Genomic DNA, 22,718 nt, shown 5'->3' on the forward strand with positions numbered 1-22,718 from the left:
GAAAAGACGAGATTTATATTCAACGCAAACGTTATTAACCGTCATTTCATTTTATGTAAACGAACACGCGTAGCTCGCATTCACATTTGAAGACCATAATTAACTTCTAGAAAAATAAACGACATTGATTTTGTTCATTTTCAATTAAGAATTATCTGAAGAGATGTTTATGGCCGACAGCGCCTGAGGTGTTCCGAGCGCGACCTTAGTTTTCGGCGATAACGGATCGGATGGATTGATGCAGGGGCTATTGCAACTTCCGCGGAGAAAACCCAGATGAAAACAACTAGGATCTGTATCTTCTCAATATAATTTAAAGGGTTTTAATAGTCGGCACTCATGGCAAATTTACAAGTGCTTACGATAACGTGATTGAATGTCCAAGGGTTTATTGATCATTAAAGCTGCAAGTCAAACAGATGTCCAATTAGTCGACTCCGATTGAGAGTAATCTTGTATAGGCGGGGCCTGTCCCAGACTATCAGAATTGGGCACACTCCTCGATCGCGTTTAAGGGCCATTGAATGAAGTTATTATTGGACAATTATGATAGAAATTGTCGGAGTCCGTTATTCGTCCGCTAAGAAGTTTAAAGGGTTATTTGATTGTGTCTACCAATTTAGCAATCTCGGAAACTTTGCCCTCTAAACACCACAGGATAGTGAGAGAATATGGATCTTGTCATTGGAAAAAATGAAAATCACAGAGAACCTACCACAATGAAAACTGAAGTCAAAGTCCGAGATCTTGTGGAACAGGAAGTGTCTGAAAATGACAACCAGGAAGTTTCAAGCATGGAAAACCAGGATGCTGAGGACAAGAAGGATGAGGAATGTAAGGTTATTAATGAGGACAAAATACCAACAAAACCATTGAGATTTGGAATAGAAAACATTTTGCAACAAGGAAGCAAAACTGTAAAAACAGAGGAGAACATCAAAGAATCAGTGACTGTTGGACTTTCTTCGTTAAACGGATATTACAATCAGCTGTTTTCGTTGCAGAGAAGCAACATCAGCACGTGTTATCCTTACTGTCAAGAATTAATTTTTCCGGGTAAAGATTCCGGAAACGAGAAATCTCAATACAACAGTAAGATTATCTATTTACAATTATCTATTAATAATATTTTCTTATTTCTAAGACTTGTGAAAAAAAGTTAAAACAAAGATATATCTGATACATGTGTAATGCAAATACACTTGTGTGTATAGATACTAAGGAATTGCTTCAATAATATTATGTTTATAAAAATATACTATAATTTTTTTTGATTATTTTTTTAAAAACAGTTCTGCTGCTTTTTATATGTATAGTGTATAGAACGAGCACCTGCTATTTAAAATATGAATGTAAGTTATACGAGGCGAATTTTTAATGTTTTAGTTACAAGAAGAGTTGGCCATCCATATCAAAACAGGACTCCACCTAAAAGAAAGAAACCAAGGACGTCATTTTCTCGGATGACCATTATAGAGTTAGAAAAGCGGTTTGATAGACAAAAATACTTGGCGTCTTCCGAAAGGACAACTCTCGCCAAGACTCTTAAAATCTCGGATTCACAGGTGAAGACGTGGTTTCAGAACCGTCGAACAAAATGGAGGTGAGTTGCAAATATTTCTAGTTTAGAAAGTATATTTTAATTTGTATGATATGTTTTCGAATTATTCTTTACGAGCAGAATGAATTAAATGACAAAAGTTTGCTTTTAAAATAGTTTAACAACTGTTCACATATGTCAGGAAAATGTTCTAAAATATTTCGTGTATAATTTACTAGTATTAATTAAAAAACATTCAATATTGATGAACGCACAATTTTAATAAAAATTCAAAAGTTCCATTTTTAAAATAAACATCATTTCTTAATATGATTTTATGATTTTCAAAATTAATTTTTTGAACAGGAGACAAGCGGCAGAAGAAAAAGAAATCGAGCGTCAAGCTGCCAGTCGCATGCTGGCGACAATGAACAACTTCAGTCTGCCAAAAACGTTTATGTTCTCAGAGAAACGCTGAGCAAAGCCTTATAATCATTGAAGATAATATTTAAACAATCCATGAATAACAGTTTTCCCTTCATGTTTGTATTTTGGGAATCAGTGAGGAGAACTTTGCCTTATATAACTTTCTTATAAAAATCCGAAGATTTTACAAAACTTTTGGTTTCTTTAACAACCATGATCTTCATGACATCCGTCATCATGGTCATATAAGACAGTTTTATAATCTGAGAAATACTGTGGAAACTGAACTACCAAGATGTGATATGAGAAAATAAATACAAGACATGTATACTTTTAATTCATTTTGCTCAGCATACATATACTATATTCAAAATAAGGAATTTTTAGGAATATTTTCAACAATGTCACTTTTTAATTGCGATCATTAGACCAAGTACAATGTGTAGATACAAATGTATAGATCGTTACAAAATTATACCTATGTGTTGCACAATTTCAGTTAGTTGTACATGTACATCAATCAGTATTAACTAAGAGCAGTATTATAGTGTGATATGGAAGCAATAAAGCTTTGTCAATGTGAAGATATGTATAACTATTTCAATATATATAATGCAGCGTATATTTAGTGTATTTCCCCCATGTTCATGCCCATCTCGCGTTTTAAATCAGTATATCAGATTTGAAAAAAAGAAATTACTTTCAATGTTTGAATGCAAAATAATAAATGTGTATTAATCATACGTGCATTTTTTTTCAAAGAAGAAAAAAAATATAATAAAGTTGTTGAAATACATACTCAGAATAGTACTGAGTATTTAAAAATGAAACATACGGAGATAACGAACAGTATTCAGAAATAAATTTATTTCAGGCTTTTGGTCAACAGTTATATAGAATATGTATTATGGTTTTTGGATATTAAATAGTATGCTGTGAATAGAATAAGCTAAGTCTTGCGTGTCTCATGTGTTTACATTTCTTCGTTTTATAAATTTGTTATCTTGAAAAATAAGTGCCGTAAAATATAACAGTAATATAAAGTAAATTACTTGAAAATTATCATTGATTAAAATAAAAGCATTGTGTTAATGCTGTATGTCATCATTGTAAAAAAAAATGTTATCTTTATTTTTGCTGCAAAAGGAGCCAAAAAAAAAAAAAAAAACCACACACACACACGAAGGAAAGAAAAAGAAAGAAAATCTTTTTAAAAAAAAAGGACATTTAGTTGGGTCGTGCGTGTGTAATATGTTTTCATAAAAGTATCTTACCATAAATAATGATGGGTAACTTTTATTAATTTTCTTAACTGTGCAAAAATTCTCATTTAGAATGCTAATGTAGAATAAATACATATTTTTTGTTTCATATATAGCACTTATGATTATTTTTTTGAATTCTCATGAGAATTAATAATAAAACGATATCTTTTTTAAAAATAAAACTGCTTGTATATTTCCTCGACTGCAATAAAAGATCTACTCAATAGTAATTATCCTTACTCACTTTGTATAACTTAATTTGAATTGAAGGATCGCACCAGAAAACATTAATTAACAAAGAGCTTTTTTTATGTGATATGTGATAGCGACAGAGCCCCCGCCCCAGTCGACTGTTTCCTTTGCTCTGGAATTGATCGGGCTGTCTTCGGTCCGTGTTAAACGCTCCCCCAGGGTGCTGTCTCTCCGCTATCCCGAATCGGCGATGTCTGCAAATTAAGTTACCCCGAGAAATTAATCAGTCTCTCCCAAAAGCAGGGTAATATTGGCTCGGCCGGGCGAACACTATCTATACTCATTTGTCAAGATCAATTTGAATTAGTTGTATACATTGTCGAGAAAAAGGTCCTCGGAGACCAACATTTAATTTTATATAAAGCGATTTGCTATATTCAAGACATCCATTAGATTTGCGTAAAGGTCCGAAAGTGTATCAGGACTTATTTGCCATAACATTTGATTTCTGAACTCTCTCAGGGAAAACGTAAATCCGTCTTACTAAACATTTGTGGAGTATAGATGTTGGATAAGCTGAAACATTTCGATGAGAGACGATGGCGCGAAATCTGCGGAGAAATACAGAGTATTTAGATTGCAGACGATGTATTGTCCACGTAATTGATTTAGAGTAGGCCGAACCCAGACTATTTTTTTTAAAGGAAGGTCAATTTAGTGAAGACCAAACTCAGAAAGTTGTTAATTTTTTTCTCACATTCATCTACATATAAAGTAATTTGAACGAAAACTATGGGTCGAAGTAAATTGGACTCTGATTGAGTATGAGGCGATATTCCTTTGATTTTTTTTTTTGAATTAATATGCATTTCAAATATAAAAATGATGACATGATAAATTTAAGTGATATTAATAACTGATGTCTGTTGCACTAAAAATGCAAAATGAGAATGCAATAAACATTTTAAATAAAGTGTCCCATTTAAGTTTGAAGAATATCAGTTCATCACACTTTGTTGACAAACAAAAAACTGGATTGCTAGTATCAGCTGGCTTTAAGTTTAACGATTAATTGTAGCCAAAATGAGTTAAAAGGTTCACAAATTAATGAATCCCTAGAAACTGGAATCAACTGAAATGAAGTTATAGGCGTGAAGTTGTTCCATCTTAGCAAGTGAGAGGCACTCAAAAATTCACATCTTTTATAAGGATGAATTGTCTAAAAGAGGATTAAAAGACCAAACTTCCTTTAACTGTAGATAGTTAATTCGATAAGCCAAGATTCAGTGGAATTAATCGTCACTTTTAATGTGGGTAATTTGTAAAAGTACCCACGTGAGACATAAGAAAATTGCTGGGCTGGTGGCAGATAATTCGTCCAGCTATCATTCTGCCCATCCCTTAGTGAAATTGATGTGTCCGAAATTTCACCTTGGCAGCATTTTCATCATTTTTACTTTGTAGACTGGATGGATAATTACTTTAAGAAGTTGAAGTATTAATGTAATGTCATCCTATGGAGTTTTGCTTCTGAAAATATATTTCCTATACATTGACCGTTGTTAATTACTACAAACTTTATTAAAATCGGTAGTTTGTGGCAAGCGTTACGCAGTGGTTAGATCGTCTACTCTATAGAGTCGCGAAGTACAATGTAAGGAGTTGATACTTACGTCACATGTTCGAATTCACCGCGCAACGTGGAGACCGGTCCTTCGGATTCGAGCATGTAAACCGAGCACCCGTGTCGCACTAGGCGTGAAAAAGTTTACTCACTGCTCAGAGGCCTCGAGTATGGTGAAAATTGGTAGCCTTCCATCGACAAGTGGTGGCGTCATATGGGTGAAAAATTCTCGAAAAGGACGTTTAACAATAACCAAGCAATCACACAATTGGCTGTTTTGATATAAATTTATGCAACAAACAGATTTTAAATCATATCAGCTCACAATAAACTTAGTTTCTACATCTGAATTTAAACTGGATAACTAAGATGAAGGCTGGTTGACAGTGTCCGAAGAGGATATTATTGTTCCTTGAATGGTTGGTGGTATGTCTGTCTCTCAGTTTTTGTAAAAGAAAACATCTTCACTGGAGTAGATGCACACTTACAAACTGTACATGCATATGAGTTAATTTACTTAATAACATAGAATTTATTGTAAAATCGCACTCAAACCCAAACTTCCATATCTAATTGTTTGTATCATTTCGTATTGATCTTGAATTTATTAAGCGTCAAAAAGCATTGCAATAAGCTAGACGCTAACTAAAATATGATTAGCACTATATTAGAAAGTTTGCAGTAATTAGTTATCTCCATGAACTAAGGTGCCTCAGAGATTCCCATCCCCACAAGATCATGTCGAATAAAAAATACCCCGGTATACTGAAATCATGTTCGAAACATTTTTGAATGCTTTCAAGTTAATCTTGGTTTGTTTTTGTTTACATTTTATCGCCCCTACTTTCCAGTGGCGGACTACAAATTTAGACCTGAACTCAGCACTTATGGCCTTTGAGCAACAAGAATTGTTTTTCGGTCCAGTACCTATAATGCGACAAGGTACTTCGGTTTAAACTTTCACGTCCGAAGGACCGCTTCCCACATCCCGCAGTGGGGTTTGAACCCGTGACGTAAGGTTCCACTCCTATTCTCCGCTTCTCTAGAGCAGACAAAAGGTCTAACCATTGCGATATGCACTATGCAGCTGAATGGGCAAAGGGTATATTGTTACACGAAGAGGGAAAATGTTCAAATATGAAGAAAATGTGTATGGCTTTGGGGTATCTTAAATTTTAAAAGGGATACATCAAAAATAAAAATGAGTATCATTAATTTCTCAGAGGTCGTCGATTTATCTTAAACGTTGAAAAGAAAGACACAGAATTAGACTTTGACATTTTAAATGAATTTTTCTTCAGAAGAATGCAAAAACAGATCTGCTTTTATAACGGTTGCAATTGGTACCAAAGTGAATATCAAGACTGTTGGATACTTTACAATATATATATTGGCTGCTGGACATTTTAAATACAGTATTTAATATTGATTCAAAACATGTATGTTTTGAATCAATATTAAACGATTCGTTAAGTATAGTTTTCATCTGTAAAACTATATTTAACGTTTGTTAACTATAGTTTACGAATGATAATCTAAGTTTATCTGTCTGTAAAAAGCGTTAACAATAGATTTTGTTGATAAACATCGATTCACGTTTGTAAACTATAGTTTACGGACTGTAAACTATAGTTAAACTATAGTTAAGAGTTGTTAATCATAGTTTCACAAATCGTGAAACTATATTTATCAGATCGTTAACTATAGTTAACGGTATGTAAACTATAGTTTACAAATCGTGAAACTATATTTATCAGATAATCTATGTTTTGTAGTCGCAAATGATTGTTTTCAGTGTTAAGTATAGTTTACGGTTGTGAAACACTAGGGTTTACGGATGTAAAATATAGATTAACGTTGTTAACTATAGTTTACAGTCCGTAAACTATTGTTTACAACCGATAAACCTAGTTTATCGACTGTGAAACTATGTTTAGCTCATTTTTGTGAATTTAGCGTGCCATACTAAACCATACTAAACCAATCTGTAAAGGTGTTAGTCATTTGAACATGTGGTTTAACTGTTTAATGACAAGTGTTATAATTTATCCCCTACAAGTCTTTAATTCAATTGTATCTGTCTTCAACTCATTCGAAGTTTGTTCCCTTACTTTATTATAAGAAAAGTATTAGAAGATAAAACCAAATACAAGTAATTGAATTCACTTGAATTTGTCATTCTAATCAGATGACACGAAAAAATAAATAAATAAATCTTTAAGATAATGTGTGGTTGCCCTCTCCCAATTCAGGGTAAAATTATTGGGGCGGCAGGTAGGCGAAAAATTCTTTTTTTCCACACAATTTCAACGTATTTGTTTACGGGATAAGCAGAATAAAAAGAAAAAAAAATTGTGTACAGGATTATTTAAAAAACTTTTGAGTCGAGCCATTTTTAGTCAGTCGTTTCGGGAGAGGGCAACCAAACGATTATTTAAAGATGACCGAAGGTAAGTAACATCTAAAAAAGTAAAAAAAAAAAAAATCTGTGAACACAACGTAAAAACGGCCTCCCTAAAAAAACCAAAGATGGGGAAAGGTACCCAGGAGGAGTAAGCATACCCCACTGACCGGTCACACCCTGCGTAAGAGCTATGAATTGATCATCTGAATATTCCGTTGTCAATTGTTGTATAACAATTCATACGAAACAAGTCAGCCAAAATACGACTCAATGATAGGTTATATATATTTGCTATCAAGACCATTACACCAATCACAGAACATACAAAATACGTCCTTTAAGGTTGCCCTCTCCCGACCAACTGGCTAAACATGTCTTGACTCAAACGGGACTAAAAATGGCCCGACTCATATCTTTTTACATTCCTGTACACATTCTTTTCTTTATCTTCCTCTTATCCCGTCAACAAATATGTTGAAATTTTCTGGAAAGTAAACATAAATGTGGGGCATATCGAGTCAGCATATAAATAGAGAACCTATAAGAAAAAATATGTGTGTAGGAAAATTGGTTAAAATTATATACATGTATAAACTACACAATACCATAACACTGCATATTATAGTTTCGATAGCTCTTACCGTAACAGCAGTCTTTCTGTTAAAAATACTTTACAAACAATATTATTGTGGCATTTAGTCGTCCATTTTGTGACGTTCATCTGTTAAAACGAGGCTCAAAATAAACTTACTCCTGAAGACCTTTAGAATTTTGTATTAATCAAAACGAATATATTTGATCATTTATACAAAGTGTAGATACTTTTTTTCCATTGTAATGATGATAAACAACCATTCGTTCGTTATTTCCATGGGGTCGTTAAATGACGCATACAATTCTTAATAAAGCCTAACGCCGAACTCATTGTCTAAGGAAAGCAGAAAAAAGTTTAGTATCAATTAGACAAACAGAGATACACGAGAGCGCCCGTGCAACAATTTAATCGAAAATGGGAGAACCCCTAAGGGGAGGAAGGACAATTTGTCTACGATTATAGACTTAGCCATAACACGCTTTCTTCCCTCAGAAGTAAGAACTATAGATTTGCCTTAAAATTCCCCGGGAGACTATGTTAAAACTCCTTTTTTGCGTGTAAATGAAATAAATACATAATAGATCGTCTGATGGTCCGCGCTAGGATTGTGAACTCATTTGTCTATTTATGAGATCTTGACTTAAACCTTTTGCCTTTCCGTACAAAGTCAATTGTAAAAGGTGTCAAATGCTTTCCGTCTGTGTAAATGAGACCATCACAGAGGTGTTAAAGTGCTTCTTACTGGTTACCACCGAGACTTTTTTCACAAAATGAACAAATGTAATCATAAAGTGAAAACAATAATGCTAATCCATTGTCGGTTGAGGAAATGCTGGATGGATCGCGTGAGCAAATTGGTTATATTTCGGCCACAGTCGAAATTGTAATGAATGACCGCTGTAAAGAAAATAGTCATCCATTGCCTTCAATGACCGCTTATTCCAAAGACATTGAAAATACCCGAGAGGTTTGGAAGAAAATAGAACTATAAATAGGAATTGGTCCCAATAGGGAAACCGTGTAATTTACCGAGATTACAAGGTGACAGATAACGTGATTTTTACCCGTTCGGCACACAAAAGATTATAGAAAGGCTATTACAAAAACTCAAAATCCGTTTGCTTTAAAATCTTAAACAATAATCTAATGTAAAATGTCAAATTCAACGACAGAACTGAGTTCCTCTGTAACGTACAAATAAGATACATTTATAAACCCTTTTAGTGCATTTTGAGTTTCACAATTTATAAGGTTTGCTATTGAAAAAAGAATACCAAATTTTACCTTTTTTCCAAAATGCTCATTTGAAAAAATTGTTTCAATAAGTATTTAAAAACTATATGGAATTCTAGAACTATAGAGTTGGTTTAGGGGTAAGAGTTACGTGTAGGTGCAAGGGAAAGACACAAACAAAAAATTGAGATAAAGAAAAAAGTCTATGCAAGAGCACACATGCACATGTAAATTCTTGTACATATTAAAAGTCTTATTCATGTTTTCTTTTCCTGTCCTTTGAAACCCCCGCATGACAATTAAACTAAAAAAAAGGGAAAAAAGAAAATAAATTTAATTAAGTAATACAATTTCTGGCTTAATTCTTATTGAAAGGGATAAAAAATTGGCAAACCAGATAAAAAAAAACCCAAAGATTTCAAAAAACTTCGTATCTCAAAAATATTCTACAAATGTTTTGGAGACAAATGTGCACTGTAAATAGTATTTTTCTTGTTTATTAAGCGCTATATATCTACATGCCATTCCTGATAGCTAGAAAACACGTGTAACGATTCCGTTGACACCTTATTCGCAAAGGTTCGACCTATCTCGTCACGTCTAATTACTTTGGCAGTGTTAAAGGCGGAGTATTAACGTCTTGTCCAATCAGAATCTTTGTAACGGATGCTGGTAATCTACCTCAACAAAATAATACTCTTAATGAAGTTTTAAAGTAGATATCGGCTTTCAAGATAATATGATTGAAATGCTTCTTGGGTCTGAGACACCTCTTTTAATTGTTATTAATTGTTGGGATCCTTTTACTTTCACTCACGAATTTCTTAAATCAATGTTACAATTAGAACAGAATGGACGCTGAAAAGAACCGTACGTCGCCAGTAATGGCTGAAAAATCTAAGAACGACATTCCAAGCAATAGCGAAACTTCTAAATCTAAACCTAAACTATCCTTCGGAATAAGTCGAATTCTTAGCAATTTTGAGGAGAAAAGTGAGACAGTTGATTCTGATTCTGAATCAAATGATGGAGAGGATCCCAGAGGGGCGGAGAGAAATAACGAAAAGCAACCTGGACATTCAACATTTTTCCCTTCACCTCTGTTACCGGGTGCCTTATCAGCGCCCCCTGTTGGGTACTGTGGGTATCCGGGCCAGATTTCAATTCACAGACCCCATCCCATAATTCCCATGTTGACGTCATATGGAATTTCCGGGTGGCTTGACATGAGAAGAGACAGATTTGGCGGTGAGTATTAAAAAATTTAAGACGATGTGTTCAATAAAATAAAAAAATCCCTTTCTACTGTGAATTAAATGTTTGGTAAGGGTAAATGTCACAACTACACAAGTCAGTTAATGGATTTTATAAAATTCAAAAAAAGTACCTGACAGTTATGATTGCCATTTACTTATTTAATGAATTTCAAACAATTCAAGCATAACAAGTATAATTAAAGGCAAACATATTACTTAAACGAAAGATTATACAAATAATTAAGATAAAATATGATTACTTAAGATTACTTGTAATTATTACTTTTAAAAGCATAAAATTATAAATTCCACATTTTGATTTTCAAGTTTTTACGTTTCATTTTATCTCACTGTCTTTTTGTGTATAATATTTCCAATAAGTCTGCTAGTTTGAGTTTTTAGAGATGCAGAAGAATTCTTCTTTAAAGGCTTAATCTATGAAATACGTGTGTATAACTTTTTGATGCAAGATTACTTAAATTGATTTATATACATAATGTCTATGAATATTAACAGGTCGACAAACTATTTCGCCTTATGAAGGTACTCACAATGACTCTTTAAAAAAAGAAAATTGTACAAAATGAATTAAGTACTGTTAAGAATGCTTTTTAAAATTCTTAATTTTGAATCAAGAGTGCGGTTTATTTTCAGTAATCGCCTTGAAAACTTTATTGATTTCGTTTCTACGATGTTGAAAGAAATTAATAACGATTTTTATAAAATAACAGTATTTTATTATTTTTTGTTTTCTGTAAAGAGCTATGTTTAAAAGTAAACACTGCACACTTTTTATTAGACACGTGTAAACAAACGACAGGCAGTGTGGTTTTTCTAGCAGCGTGCGTGATCGAGATGCCACTTCTCAGTCGCTTAATTCAAGGATGACTGACGAGTGATGGGGGACTATAATCAAGTGTTGTCCCTCTTTTGTCGTTATCGGTGGGAAATCAAACTTCCCGTTTCATTCTTATCTTCTTTATACGTGTAATATGAATTTAAAGATTTGTTGTCTTTTTTTGTTGCTTTTCGTTTCTTTAAAATTTAACCATTTCAAAAGTTATCAACTGTCTTTATTTCTCAAACGTCTTTGTTTAAATTATACGAGAAAAAATATAAATTTTCATTAATAATATATCGGTTATTGGATTAAATAAAATTTTAAAAAGACACACAAACAGTTGGTGTTTGGAAAGTGATGTCTTTAAAGGACCAAAAATACCATTTCTTGGAAAACAATTTGTAGTTTATAACTTGTAAGAATTCGAGAAAAAATGTCTTTCTACGCCATTAGATCCAAAAAACTATTATAAACCGCAAATAAATGTTCCTTACCAAATATAAGAGCAATTTATTTATTTAAATTTTTTGCAATTGAGTTTGATAAACCGTGTAATTATAATCAATACCCCTCTCTTTCAAAGGAGAAATTGAATCCACACTAGTCTTGTTTATTAATTATTGTTTAGGGTTTATAAATTTATCGATTTAATTCTTTGTTGTTATAAAAGAACACGGGAAAAATTAAAAGGGTTTTCTTTGTTTAGGGTGTATAATAAACTAAACTAATTCTAAATTACATGTGTAGGTAAACTGTTATGCATATAAATCATTACTGTAGTTGAATTGATTATATTTTTTTGGACAAAGTCAAAGGGATAAGACACAAGTTTAAATACAAGTAGTATCCTACCTTTAAGATTTTATAAAGTTGCAATAATACAAGCACAACTATTTGATCTGTAACAAAAACTGTATACAGGGTAATCTTTGCTCTGTTTTATTTTCGTCCTTTTACACTTGCAAACAATTGCCATAAATTCGCTCAAAGAAAATTGTTTTGCAAGGATGTGTTTAAAGTAAGATGCCTTCCTATCCAATCAACTGCCGTCAGTGAAGCTAGTTTTTAGCCAAAACAAGAACAAAACTGTTCAATGTCATTCATTCAAAATGACTATGAAATCCAAGTAATAAAAATTATTAGGAGGTCAAAAAAAACAAACAAAAAAACAAAACAAAAACAAAAAAACAATATAACAATATTCCCTGTAATGCCCATTATAAGTAAAGCGTACCAAAATGAGTACGTATTGCATAATTATAACAAACATAATATACCGAAATGGCCTTCCATAACTCGATGATAAAACAAAAGCAAAAACGGTGGTCTAAGTGAAATGTGCCTGGTATTATATTTGCCTATTCATGATAAGGACGAAACACAGGCACCTGACGTGACTAATTTTTCTTTTAATAAAAAAATAAACCCCCTATTAGGTAGGGGTATTTTTTTTATTGAAAGGAAAATAAGTAACGACAAGTGCCTGTGGGGCAAAGAGGTGTAAATAAAATGGTGGTAGGGGTGAGGGTCCATGTATACAGTAGATACAAAGAAAACCAAAAATTCTTGATATGCAAAATAAACTTTATGAAAGAATTAACAGAAGTTTAAATGAAATTTTAAAGCCTTTCTATGATACATAATTATGAGAAAATCTTGTGTTACAATGATTATGAAAAAAATGAATGAATTTTTTTTTTATAGTTATGATCACTTGTTTTTGTCTAACACTCTTTCAAATTCATTGAATAATCTCGTTTTGACATAAAATATTTCAAGCAGAAACCAATCAAATTATTTATACATATATATAGCGTATAAGTTACGTACTTATGGTATTTATAGGTTATACATAATGCTATATTTGAATACGTTGAGTGGCTCAGCAATCTAATTTGATGTTACAACTTCAAGTGCTTTGTGAATGACGTTTAATTTGTAGTTTAGAGGCACCTGGAAACTAGTCTACCAATTAAAATTTGATGAATGACAAGTTATGTCTTAGTCACACTGACAAATAAATTTTGCTGGCCTTCTACTATAATTATGATTAATTCGCCAAACAATACGACCAATATAGTTAAGAATACTCAAACTACGGAAAGAGCAGAAGAAGGGGAAGTAACCCGGATGTACGTCTCTAATAAATACGTTTATAAATAGTTACAGTAGTAAACTTCATGATGTTTGTCAGTTTTTAACAAATTACAATCAATAGCTCTTAACTTTTAAACTGTTACATGCATACATATCAAAAATAGCTCACTTAGTTTGATCTTCATTGTATTAAAAGTCATTGTTAACGAGAGAGAAACTGACAGGTTCAGCGTAAAGTAAAACATATACAATGCATGAATCATTCAAATCGTGGACATAAACGGACAGCCACTTCATTTAAAAAGAAAAGACATTCATAATTTAAAAAAAATGAAATATTGAAAGGCATATTTGACATGAAGAGAATGTCAGAATGCAATATATTTTTTAAAACAAATATTCATTATTCAGTTAAATTTCTTTATTCTCACCATATTCAATGTTGGAGGATACTTGCATATCAAAACATTACTTGATATCTAATTTTAATTATGTAATTTGATTTTACTTAAAAAGACATATTGATTAAATTATAAATTATACAGCATGATTGAATATATTTTCTATAGTATTAACAAAAAGAAATTAAAAAAATTATATATGATGCATTAACGAATATTACTTTAGGTGTCGAAATAATTATAATGTTTATTAATTTCAATATTTATTTTTAATAGATGTCTAAATAGATAATCACAGAATGAACCTTTTATAACTTTGAAAGGTGCTTGACTTCTTAATGAAAAGCATGGCGATTTCCACCTCAAATTATTAAAATCCCACTTAAATTTTGATTAACACTTAAAACGTACATGTTTGTAATAAATTGCAACTCCATTTTACTTGATGTAGTATTTTGTCAGAGCTTTACTTGAGAACTTTCTTCTGCCAAATAAAAACTACATGAGGGGATACATCACTTAGTTTTGTTGAAAATGAATTTCTCTCCTCCATTGTACATCTTAATATTCAGCATTCTGGTAGATTTAATTCATTGTTCTTATTTCTATAATTTATATAAACAATAATGTAACAGTAAATATGTCTACATTGATAGTTAATTTATTCTGTACAAACTGTTGGACACGTCTAATTCAGCCTTTTTTGATATTTCATGTAGGAAGAGGGCGAATCAAGTCTTTAAAACTTGTGCCCAGTCCAATTGTATATACCCCGGTATTTATTGCAATAAAATACGTTCAAATCAAAATATGTTGTTTTTTCTGTTACAATGACAACGTGTTTTTGACATCGAAACATTTTTGATGAGACACTTAGGAATCTACGAAAGACGAATATGGCCACATAAAAAATATTTTTATCTCGTAATTACGAGATCTTTTCTCGTAATTACGAGATAATTATTTATTACGAGAAAAGATCTGTAATACAGAAAAGATCTCGTTATAACGAGATAATTATCTCGTTATTACGAGAAAAGATCTCGTTATTACGAGTTAAAGACGAATAGGGCCACATAAAAAAATATTTTTATCTCGTAATTACGTGAAAAGATTTCGTAATAACGAGAAAAGATCTCGTTAAAACGAGTTGATTATCTCGTTATTTCGTTATTACGATATTTTCTCGTTATAACGAGAAAAGATCTCGTAATTACGAGTTAATTATCTCGTTATAACGAGAAAAGATCTCGTAATTACGAGATGATTATAAATATATATGTATGCCATTATCATAGAATTATTAACTCGTAATAACGAGATCTTTTCTCGTAATTACGAGATCTTTTCTCGTTATAACGAGATAATTAACTCGTAATTAATATGATCTTTTCTCGTTATTACGAATCTTTTCTCGTAATCAAAATCGTAATGATTTTTTTGTTATAACGAAATAATTAACTCGTAATAACAGACGTAATTGATCTTTTTCGTAATTACGAAATAATTAACTCGTAATAACATTTTTGTTATTACGAGATCTTTTCTCGTAATTACGAAATAATTAACTCGTAATAAATCGAGATATTTTCTCGTAATATAATTAACTCGTAATAAAATCTTTTCTCGTTATAACGAGATCTTTCCTCGTAATTACGAGATAAAAATATTTTTTTATGTGGCCCTATTCGTCTTTCGTAGGAATCATCTATTCAAAAATTGAAGATTTTTTTTTAGAGGGAACCTAGTAAAAATTGTCAAGAAAATCAATCTACCTTTAACTTTGTTAAATCTTGATAATTTCAGTAACTCGCAGAATTGGACATCCATATCAAAACAGAACACCCCCGAAAAGGAAGAAACCGCGCACCTCATTTTCTCGTCTGCAAATCATGGAACTAGAGAAAAGATTTCACCGACAAAAATACCTAGCTTCTGCCGAAAGATCCACCTTAGCAAAGGCGCTAAAAATGACAGACGCACAGGTCAAAACATGGTTCCAAAATCGGAGAACAAAATGGAGGTAAATTATGAATACTCATTATAAATTTTAAAGTAAAAATATATTTTGGAAAGATTAATTCTCAAAATTGATTTATTTGAAAAATATATAAGTAAACATACATGTAGCTGAGTTCAAGAATGACACAATTCTTTAAATAATTTTTATGTCACTACATTAAAATAAGCATGCTTAAAACTAATATTCTTTATTTTGATTTAATTAGCGTATTAAACATGTGATGACTCCATACTTGATATGTTGAATTCATGAAGAAAATTATTTTAACTAAAATCAAGTCCCATGAACGAAAAATTAAAATTTGAATGATTATACTTTATATCAATTATGAATAAGCATTTTCTCTTAAAATTTCGTATTTGTATGAAATGAAATTGTATTTGCTTTTGTAGCGCAATTAAATGAAGGAAGAATTTAGATATTCAATATTGTGTGTGTGTGTGTGAGAGAGAGAGAGAGAGAGAGAGAGAGAGAGCTCATTTTTAACAAACAAGACGCTTCCAGGCATGTAGAAGCTTTGAAACAAATAACTGATATTTCTGCAAACCATATGATGTTATTCATAAAAATGATCTAATATCTTCCCTGTGAAGATCTTACAAACTTCCGCTGATTTTCCATAATATTTGTAAAACTTAAATTGTTTTTGAATCGGTGCCAGATGACTTTTTGGATATTTCTCATATTTCATTTCGGAATTCAGAGAGTGTTTAAATAAATATGCATAGTTATTAATATAAACAGTTCTAAATCATAACTGCGAGCTAGATTTTTACAATAATATTTACTACAAGTCCGATCAAGTAAATAGTTCGTTCAAAAGTGATGACGGTTTCTTTCAAAGTGTTTCTGTTAAACGGAACATCTGTTGTCTTCATTCGCGCGTTAGGTAAAAGAATGATATCATTATACATCCCAATACATGGACAGCAACATAGAAAATATTCAACTGGCCACAAGCCACTCAATGGCACTTCTTATGAAATTAAAATATGATCATAGAGTAAATTGAAAAAAAAACTAAATTCTTTTTTTTTTTTATTTAGCTTTTGACGTAAAAACAATTTGCTCTGAGTACGACTGAACAAACTATAATTATTTTTTTGAGTTTGCTTTTTATTTATTAATAAATTTTAGATAGTTGTATTTCCTTCGAACAGATGTTGAACTCCAGCTTACTTAATGCAGCTGTTGTATTACATTAATTTTTAATTTAAATAAAAAATTTAAAATAGATTATTCTCACAACGTAGGATATTTTTTAACTCCAAAAATGTATTAGTTTTCTATGCGATCAAAATATCTTTCACAATAAATTGCATGCATACAATGAATACATGTAAATATCCCTCACTCAACGGTTCTAGAAGAGCAACAAGTGTTGATTTTAAATAAATTTTATTTTTAAGTTTGCCAGATTATATTTTTGTCTCTTTTTAGGCGACAAACGGCGGAAGAACGCGAGGCTGAACGACAAGCAGCTAATCGCCTTATGCTAAGTCTTCAAAATGAGGCTAACAAAACTATTTATGACGTCAGAGACCCTTTGTGCATGAGCAACTCATCTTTACATGCCCTTCAAAATCTTCAACCTTGGATGGACGAAAATTCTCAGTCATAAGCTTGAAGTGCCCTATATCTATTTGGGTATATTAAACATTCCTTACGATCTTCTTTTAAGTGTTTCTTGTTTACGTCATTCTACATGCATGACGTCAAATTTCATATTATATGAATGGTATTAATGGACATCGGGGAATTCCTCTGCAAAATTTAATGAATAAAAAGATTCTTATATATTTATCCATGTATGTAAATCAGAGATTACTTTATATTTGAATTTTTTTTTTCAATAAAGTAAGTGGGAATTGGATGTTATTCTAAATAGTTTATTTTGATTACACTTTTACGACAATCCTAGAGGAAATGTGGAGGTTTATACAATAAATCAAGAGCAGTTGATATATACAGTGAACATAATACACAATCATGTTAGCTATTCGTGACATTCAAAGAAAATGCATCATATATTAAATTCCTTTACTTCAAATACGAAATGTTTTACAGTTATTGACAGTATCCTTCAAAATATGCAGTTATTCCCTTTTTTAATACACATTTTCTTTATGAACGCGTGTTGTATACAAAATTGTATTTAGAACATTGTTTTTTCTCAAACAAATTTATTTTACGACTGTCTGTACAATACTTAAAAAAAAGAAAATAGTATATATTTGAACAAGAATTTTATTAACATAACCATGCTTAAGAATTAAAAAAATATATATATATATTGCTATTCCTACAGGAACGCGTCCTTCAAGTCTCTAGTTAATAACGTCTTATTTTCACAGATATTTACGTAGCTGACAGGGAATTGTCGATTATTGTTTTAAGCGGCCAATTATTATTGCTGTAAGCGGCAATAGAACTAAAGCTATTTCCATTGTTAAATTACAGCTCTTGACAAATTAGCTAACAATTTGTCCGACTTCCCGCACTCTCTGCATCAAAGACAATTCTCCCGTCAAAGACAACTGCGACTTTGTCACTGTCTTCTAAAATGGGACTTAAATTATTGATAAGATTGGAGCCATATATCTTAATGTAGGATCCTAATGGTTTGCGCCTAGCCAGGAGGCCGGAATATTGTCCTGAGGATTTGCTTCTCTCAATTTACGTCCTGCCAATCAAAATCGAACGCTTTGACACAAAAATATTGTCATTCTTTGATTTACTATCCCAATAACATTCATCAGAGTAATGTAAAGGAGTTTTTCTCGGAAATCGTTAAAACCGTTTTCTTGAAGATAATGAAATTCGGTGCAGGTTACTTATATTAGAGTGCTTCGGCTACATTGCTCTCTTTTGACAATTTAGGAGATCAATGTAGGCGATCAGAGGTATCATTTAGCCCTTAAATTTGACGATATGATGTTAAAAGAAAGATTGGGATCAGTTTCTTTATCTTTTAAGAAATGTCGGCGTGTATGTAGAGATATGAGCATTTACCGAATTACTATGTAGTTGGTCAACGAAAACTTTCTGAATATATTAAGTTTAGTCGGCGGCATATTAAAGGGTGTGGGTTGGTAGTAGGAAGTTCCTCCTAAATGGTTGTTTTAAAGATTTATAATCGTGGTTAAATTTCTTCTAAAAAAAGATTTTTCGAACTAAATGGGTTATTGATGAAATGTTTTACATTCATATGCAAAGTAAGGTATTAAGTGCATTGCTTTCATAGACTTTTTTAAAAATTCGCATTTTTATTAATTCTCATCAATGCACATGACAGTAGCAAAATCTCTAGATTACAGGGTCATCCTGGGAATTGCCCCCGAAGCACCTACAAATGTTTCAACCTGGACTGACTTAGGTGCCTGAAGGCGCCCACAGAACGCCTATATATTCAGATTAAGTCCCTTTATCTCCTTGAATTCTGGGCCACTCTTTTGTGACTTGTAGAATTTTTCTGAATGAATTTTGTAAATGCTGATGTGAATTTGATCACAATTTGTTTTGATTTCATATATGTCGATTGGCATATTGCATTTTAGTTAACTTTCTTCCCTTTCATCCAATGTATTCTGAGATAGTAATTTTAAAACTTTTTCAGAATAGAATTTGATTTCAAAGAAAATTAAGATTTATATACAAAATCTATATTTTTGCAAAATTTGGAGGGGGAACATTATCGCTATAAGTATAATTCCTACCAGACCTTAAAAACCGAGGCCCCGTGTCAGCGGCAGGCGTTGGCACGATAAAGATCCCTTACTGCTCAATGGTCCTGAGTGCCGAGTAAAGGTCCAAATTTGAAGCCCTTCCATATGAGTGAAAAATTCTCGAGAGGGACGTTAAACAATATACAATCAATCAATCATATATCAATTCTTATGAGATCTATTTTTTAACATCAATGCAATTAAAAGAGAATACTCTGATTTCCTTGGATCATATATACCTTACATCCCTGACCAAAAATATAAATGACTCTAGTTTACAGTTATTAATTTTCAAAATGGCTTTTTCTAAATGTAAAAGTAAATCAAAGTATTTTTACTGTAGATTTCAGATAGTTATAATTAACTTCCCCAAATCATAATGGCTATTTTTATGATAAATAGAACTATTACATATTATTTTTTCAAATATTACATCCCTTTTACCACATGTAAGAAATGTAGCCTTTAAAGTCTCAAATAAGTTCAAAAGTAATGTTCCATAGTAAATGACATCGTCGCAAGCCATGGGTTTTGTGTCCGTTCGTGGCTTGCAATGATGAGTAACACAAAGTGTCAACGTGTTTTCCAGTGAACTGTTATAGTAAAGCACTAGCTTACATGATTATGTCCGAGTTGATTCTTGATGATACGTTGTTGTCGGTATGCTAAATGTTGTTCACAATTTTGTAGAAATACTCAAAATAGTAACATTAGTAGTATTAGTATAAAATTAATTCATAAAGTTTGTTAAAGAGGAACTAATTGAGATAATTATAATTGAGGAAGAAGGCAGAGGAAATGTCATTGATTGCCATTAAAAGTTTTACGACAGAGAGGCAAGATATTGGTCTCTAAGTAAATTCTCATATATTTTCCCCAAAAAGCCTCCAATTTTAATTTCGAGAATTGTTTTCCCCAAAAATAATATGCTTGATTGATCGATTAGCTTCCTTCTAACTTTTATTACATACCTTGTATATAAGAATAAAAATATATAGACATCAAATGCTTTCAACATAAACAAGATATATATTTCGATTTTGATTGGAATAACTAGTATTTTCAGAACAGCTCGTCATCATAATGGTTGAAATAAACATTTCACTGCAGCTGTAAAACAGATTTCTCAAAAAAAAAAAATTATCTATTAAGATAAAGGACTTTAAGTGCGGCTACAGTTTGTTGTAGGAGTAAATTTACAAGCTAATTAATAAGTGTTTGTGTGTTTTGCACTAAAATGTTACTCTTCCTAAAAATAAAACTTCAATTCAGTTAAATGATGTATAATATGAAATCTTTTTGAAAATCATCTTAGAGTAAAACATTAAAATCGACAGATAAAACAATATCAAATAATTAAAAAAAATACAGTTCCTCCACATTAGAATGTAAATTCATAGAACGTCGTCACAAACAAAAATATTCTTGGTATGTAGAAGAGCTGTTGAGATTGACACGTTTTGGAAATATATTAACTGGAATTGAAATATTTCTGTAGAACTGTGAATCTTTGGGAAATAACCTGTTCTCTTGATTTTGATCGCAAACCTCACCTTTAGCACAAAGTTTCAAACTCAATTTATTTTTTAGGATTTTCTTCAAAAGTTTGACAATACGGGAAGCATTTCTTAGAGGATTTAGTTGAATAGTACTACGCCATTAAGAGTGTTCCTCTAGTTTAAGGTCTCTAAATTTGGTTAAGTTTTGTTATGCTAGCACTATTCTATGAAGTGTCGGGAATTATTTTAGTATTATGTTTAAGGAGGTATATTTTGGGTTTTAAACATAAAGGATATTTTTTTAAGTACAAATACTGTTTTAATATGTATATATAAAATGTAATTGAACAAAATATTCGAACATTTATTCAAAGAAAATAAATGAGCGAAGATTTCAAGGTAAAGGTCAAGAACAAACTTTACAGACCTACTTTGAGCCTCTCTGAAAAAATTAATATATAAAACCTCTAAATACATTTGAATTCGTTAGACTTATACCTAAAAAGAACAAATAATTATAGGTTAAATGAATTAAAAATTTCATGATTGATCGATTGATTGTATGTTATCTAACGTCCCTCTCAAGAATGATATTTTTCACTCATATGGAGCGCCACCACTTGCCTGTGGAGAGCTATACTTGGCACTCAGGGCCAAATAGTAGGGAGGGATTTTTTTCGTGCAAGCACCCGCTGCGACATGGGGCCTCGGTTTATACGATCTCATCCGAATTCCACCTCCCACAGTGGGATTCGAACCCGCGATGTAAGGATCGACTCCTGACTTTGCGACTCTAGAGCAGACTCTCTATACACTGCGCCAAGCGGGCGACAAAAATTTTATGAAGACTAAGTTTAAGTGATTAGTTTAACAATTGCGTTGCTAATATCAATAACTTTCACACAATAAAGGACGCTCAAAACAGCCCCTGTCATGGAAAGTTTGACTAAAGAGTTTGCAGCCTGATGGTGTATGAGAGTTTTGTAACCCCAAAACACACAAAAAAGCAAAACCACACATATACCCCTCCCATCTAACATATCTCAGCATTGATAAGCACAAACAATTTCTTTATAATCTCACATATTCAACATTTTGTGAAGTGAAATATATAGTGACACCGTATGTTATTCAAGCTCAAAAGTCCATTAAACTAAACAAATTTTAGAGCGAGCAAACAGGGACAACTTAAATATTAGAAGTAGGTTCAGGTGCCATTGAGGAGTGAGCATTCTCTGCCGACCGGTAATTCCCTCCGTGTGCTCCTTGTAATTCAATCTAAATTTTGATGACTTAAATATACAGATGTTGAAATATAGAAAGTTAAATTATCATACTTTGTTGAAATCTGCTTGGATATTTACATGACAGATGTAGAAGGATCATGTTACTCTATTTAATGCAATGGGAAATCTTAATACTTACATATGTACTGTCATGTTGTAAATTTTGATTTACCGGGTGGTAAATTCAAAATTTACATGACAGTACATATACTATCCAAAATAAACACAAGCTACAAATTTTTGAAAAAAAAAAGATTAAACACAATTTCACGATAATTTAAAGTGCATGTAAGACTTGTTTTAAAATATAG

General features: G+C 31.8%; 2 protein-coding genes across 2 annotated transcripts; both read left to right on the forward strand.

Annotated features, from left to right (window-relative positions):
• On the forward strand, positions 1-2,621 carry LOC134230048 (hematopoietically-expressed homeobox protein HHEX-like). The gene is made up of 3 exons (XM_062711817.1): positions 1-1,092; positions 1,387-1,603; positions 1,907-2,621. The coding sequence occupies exons 1-3, from the start codon at positions 672-674 to the stop codon at positions 2,016-2,018; spliced, it is 750 nt and encodes a 249-aa protein (XP_062567801.1). The 5' UTR covers positions 1-671; the 3' UTR covers positions 2,019-2,621.
• A 7,398-nt stretch (positions 2,622-10,019) lies between these two features.
• Positions 10,020-17,724, forward strand: LOC134230049 (T-cell leukemia homeobox protein 3-like). Its single transcript, XM_062711818.1, has 3 exons — positions 10,020-10,527; positions 15,681-15,897; positions 17,338-17,724. Exons 1-3 carry the CDS (start codon positions 10,131-10,133, stop codon positions 17,516-17,518), a joined length of 795 nt encoding a protein of 264 aa, XP_062567802.1. The 5' UTR covers positions 10,020-10,130; the 3' UTR covers positions 17,519-17,724.
• Positions 17,725-22,718: the final 4,994 nt, after the last annotated feature.

The sequence above is a fragment of the Saccostrea cucullata genome, unplaced genomic scaffold, assembly GCF_032062105.1.
Source record: "Saccostrea cucullata isolate Sc308-1 unplaced genomic scaffold, CSIRO_AGI_Scuc_v1 ctg218, whole genome shotgun sequence".
Taxonomy (NCBI): domain Eukaryota; kingdom Metazoa; phylum Mollusca; class Bivalvia; order Ostreida; family Ostreidae; genus Saccostrea; species Saccostrea cuccullata.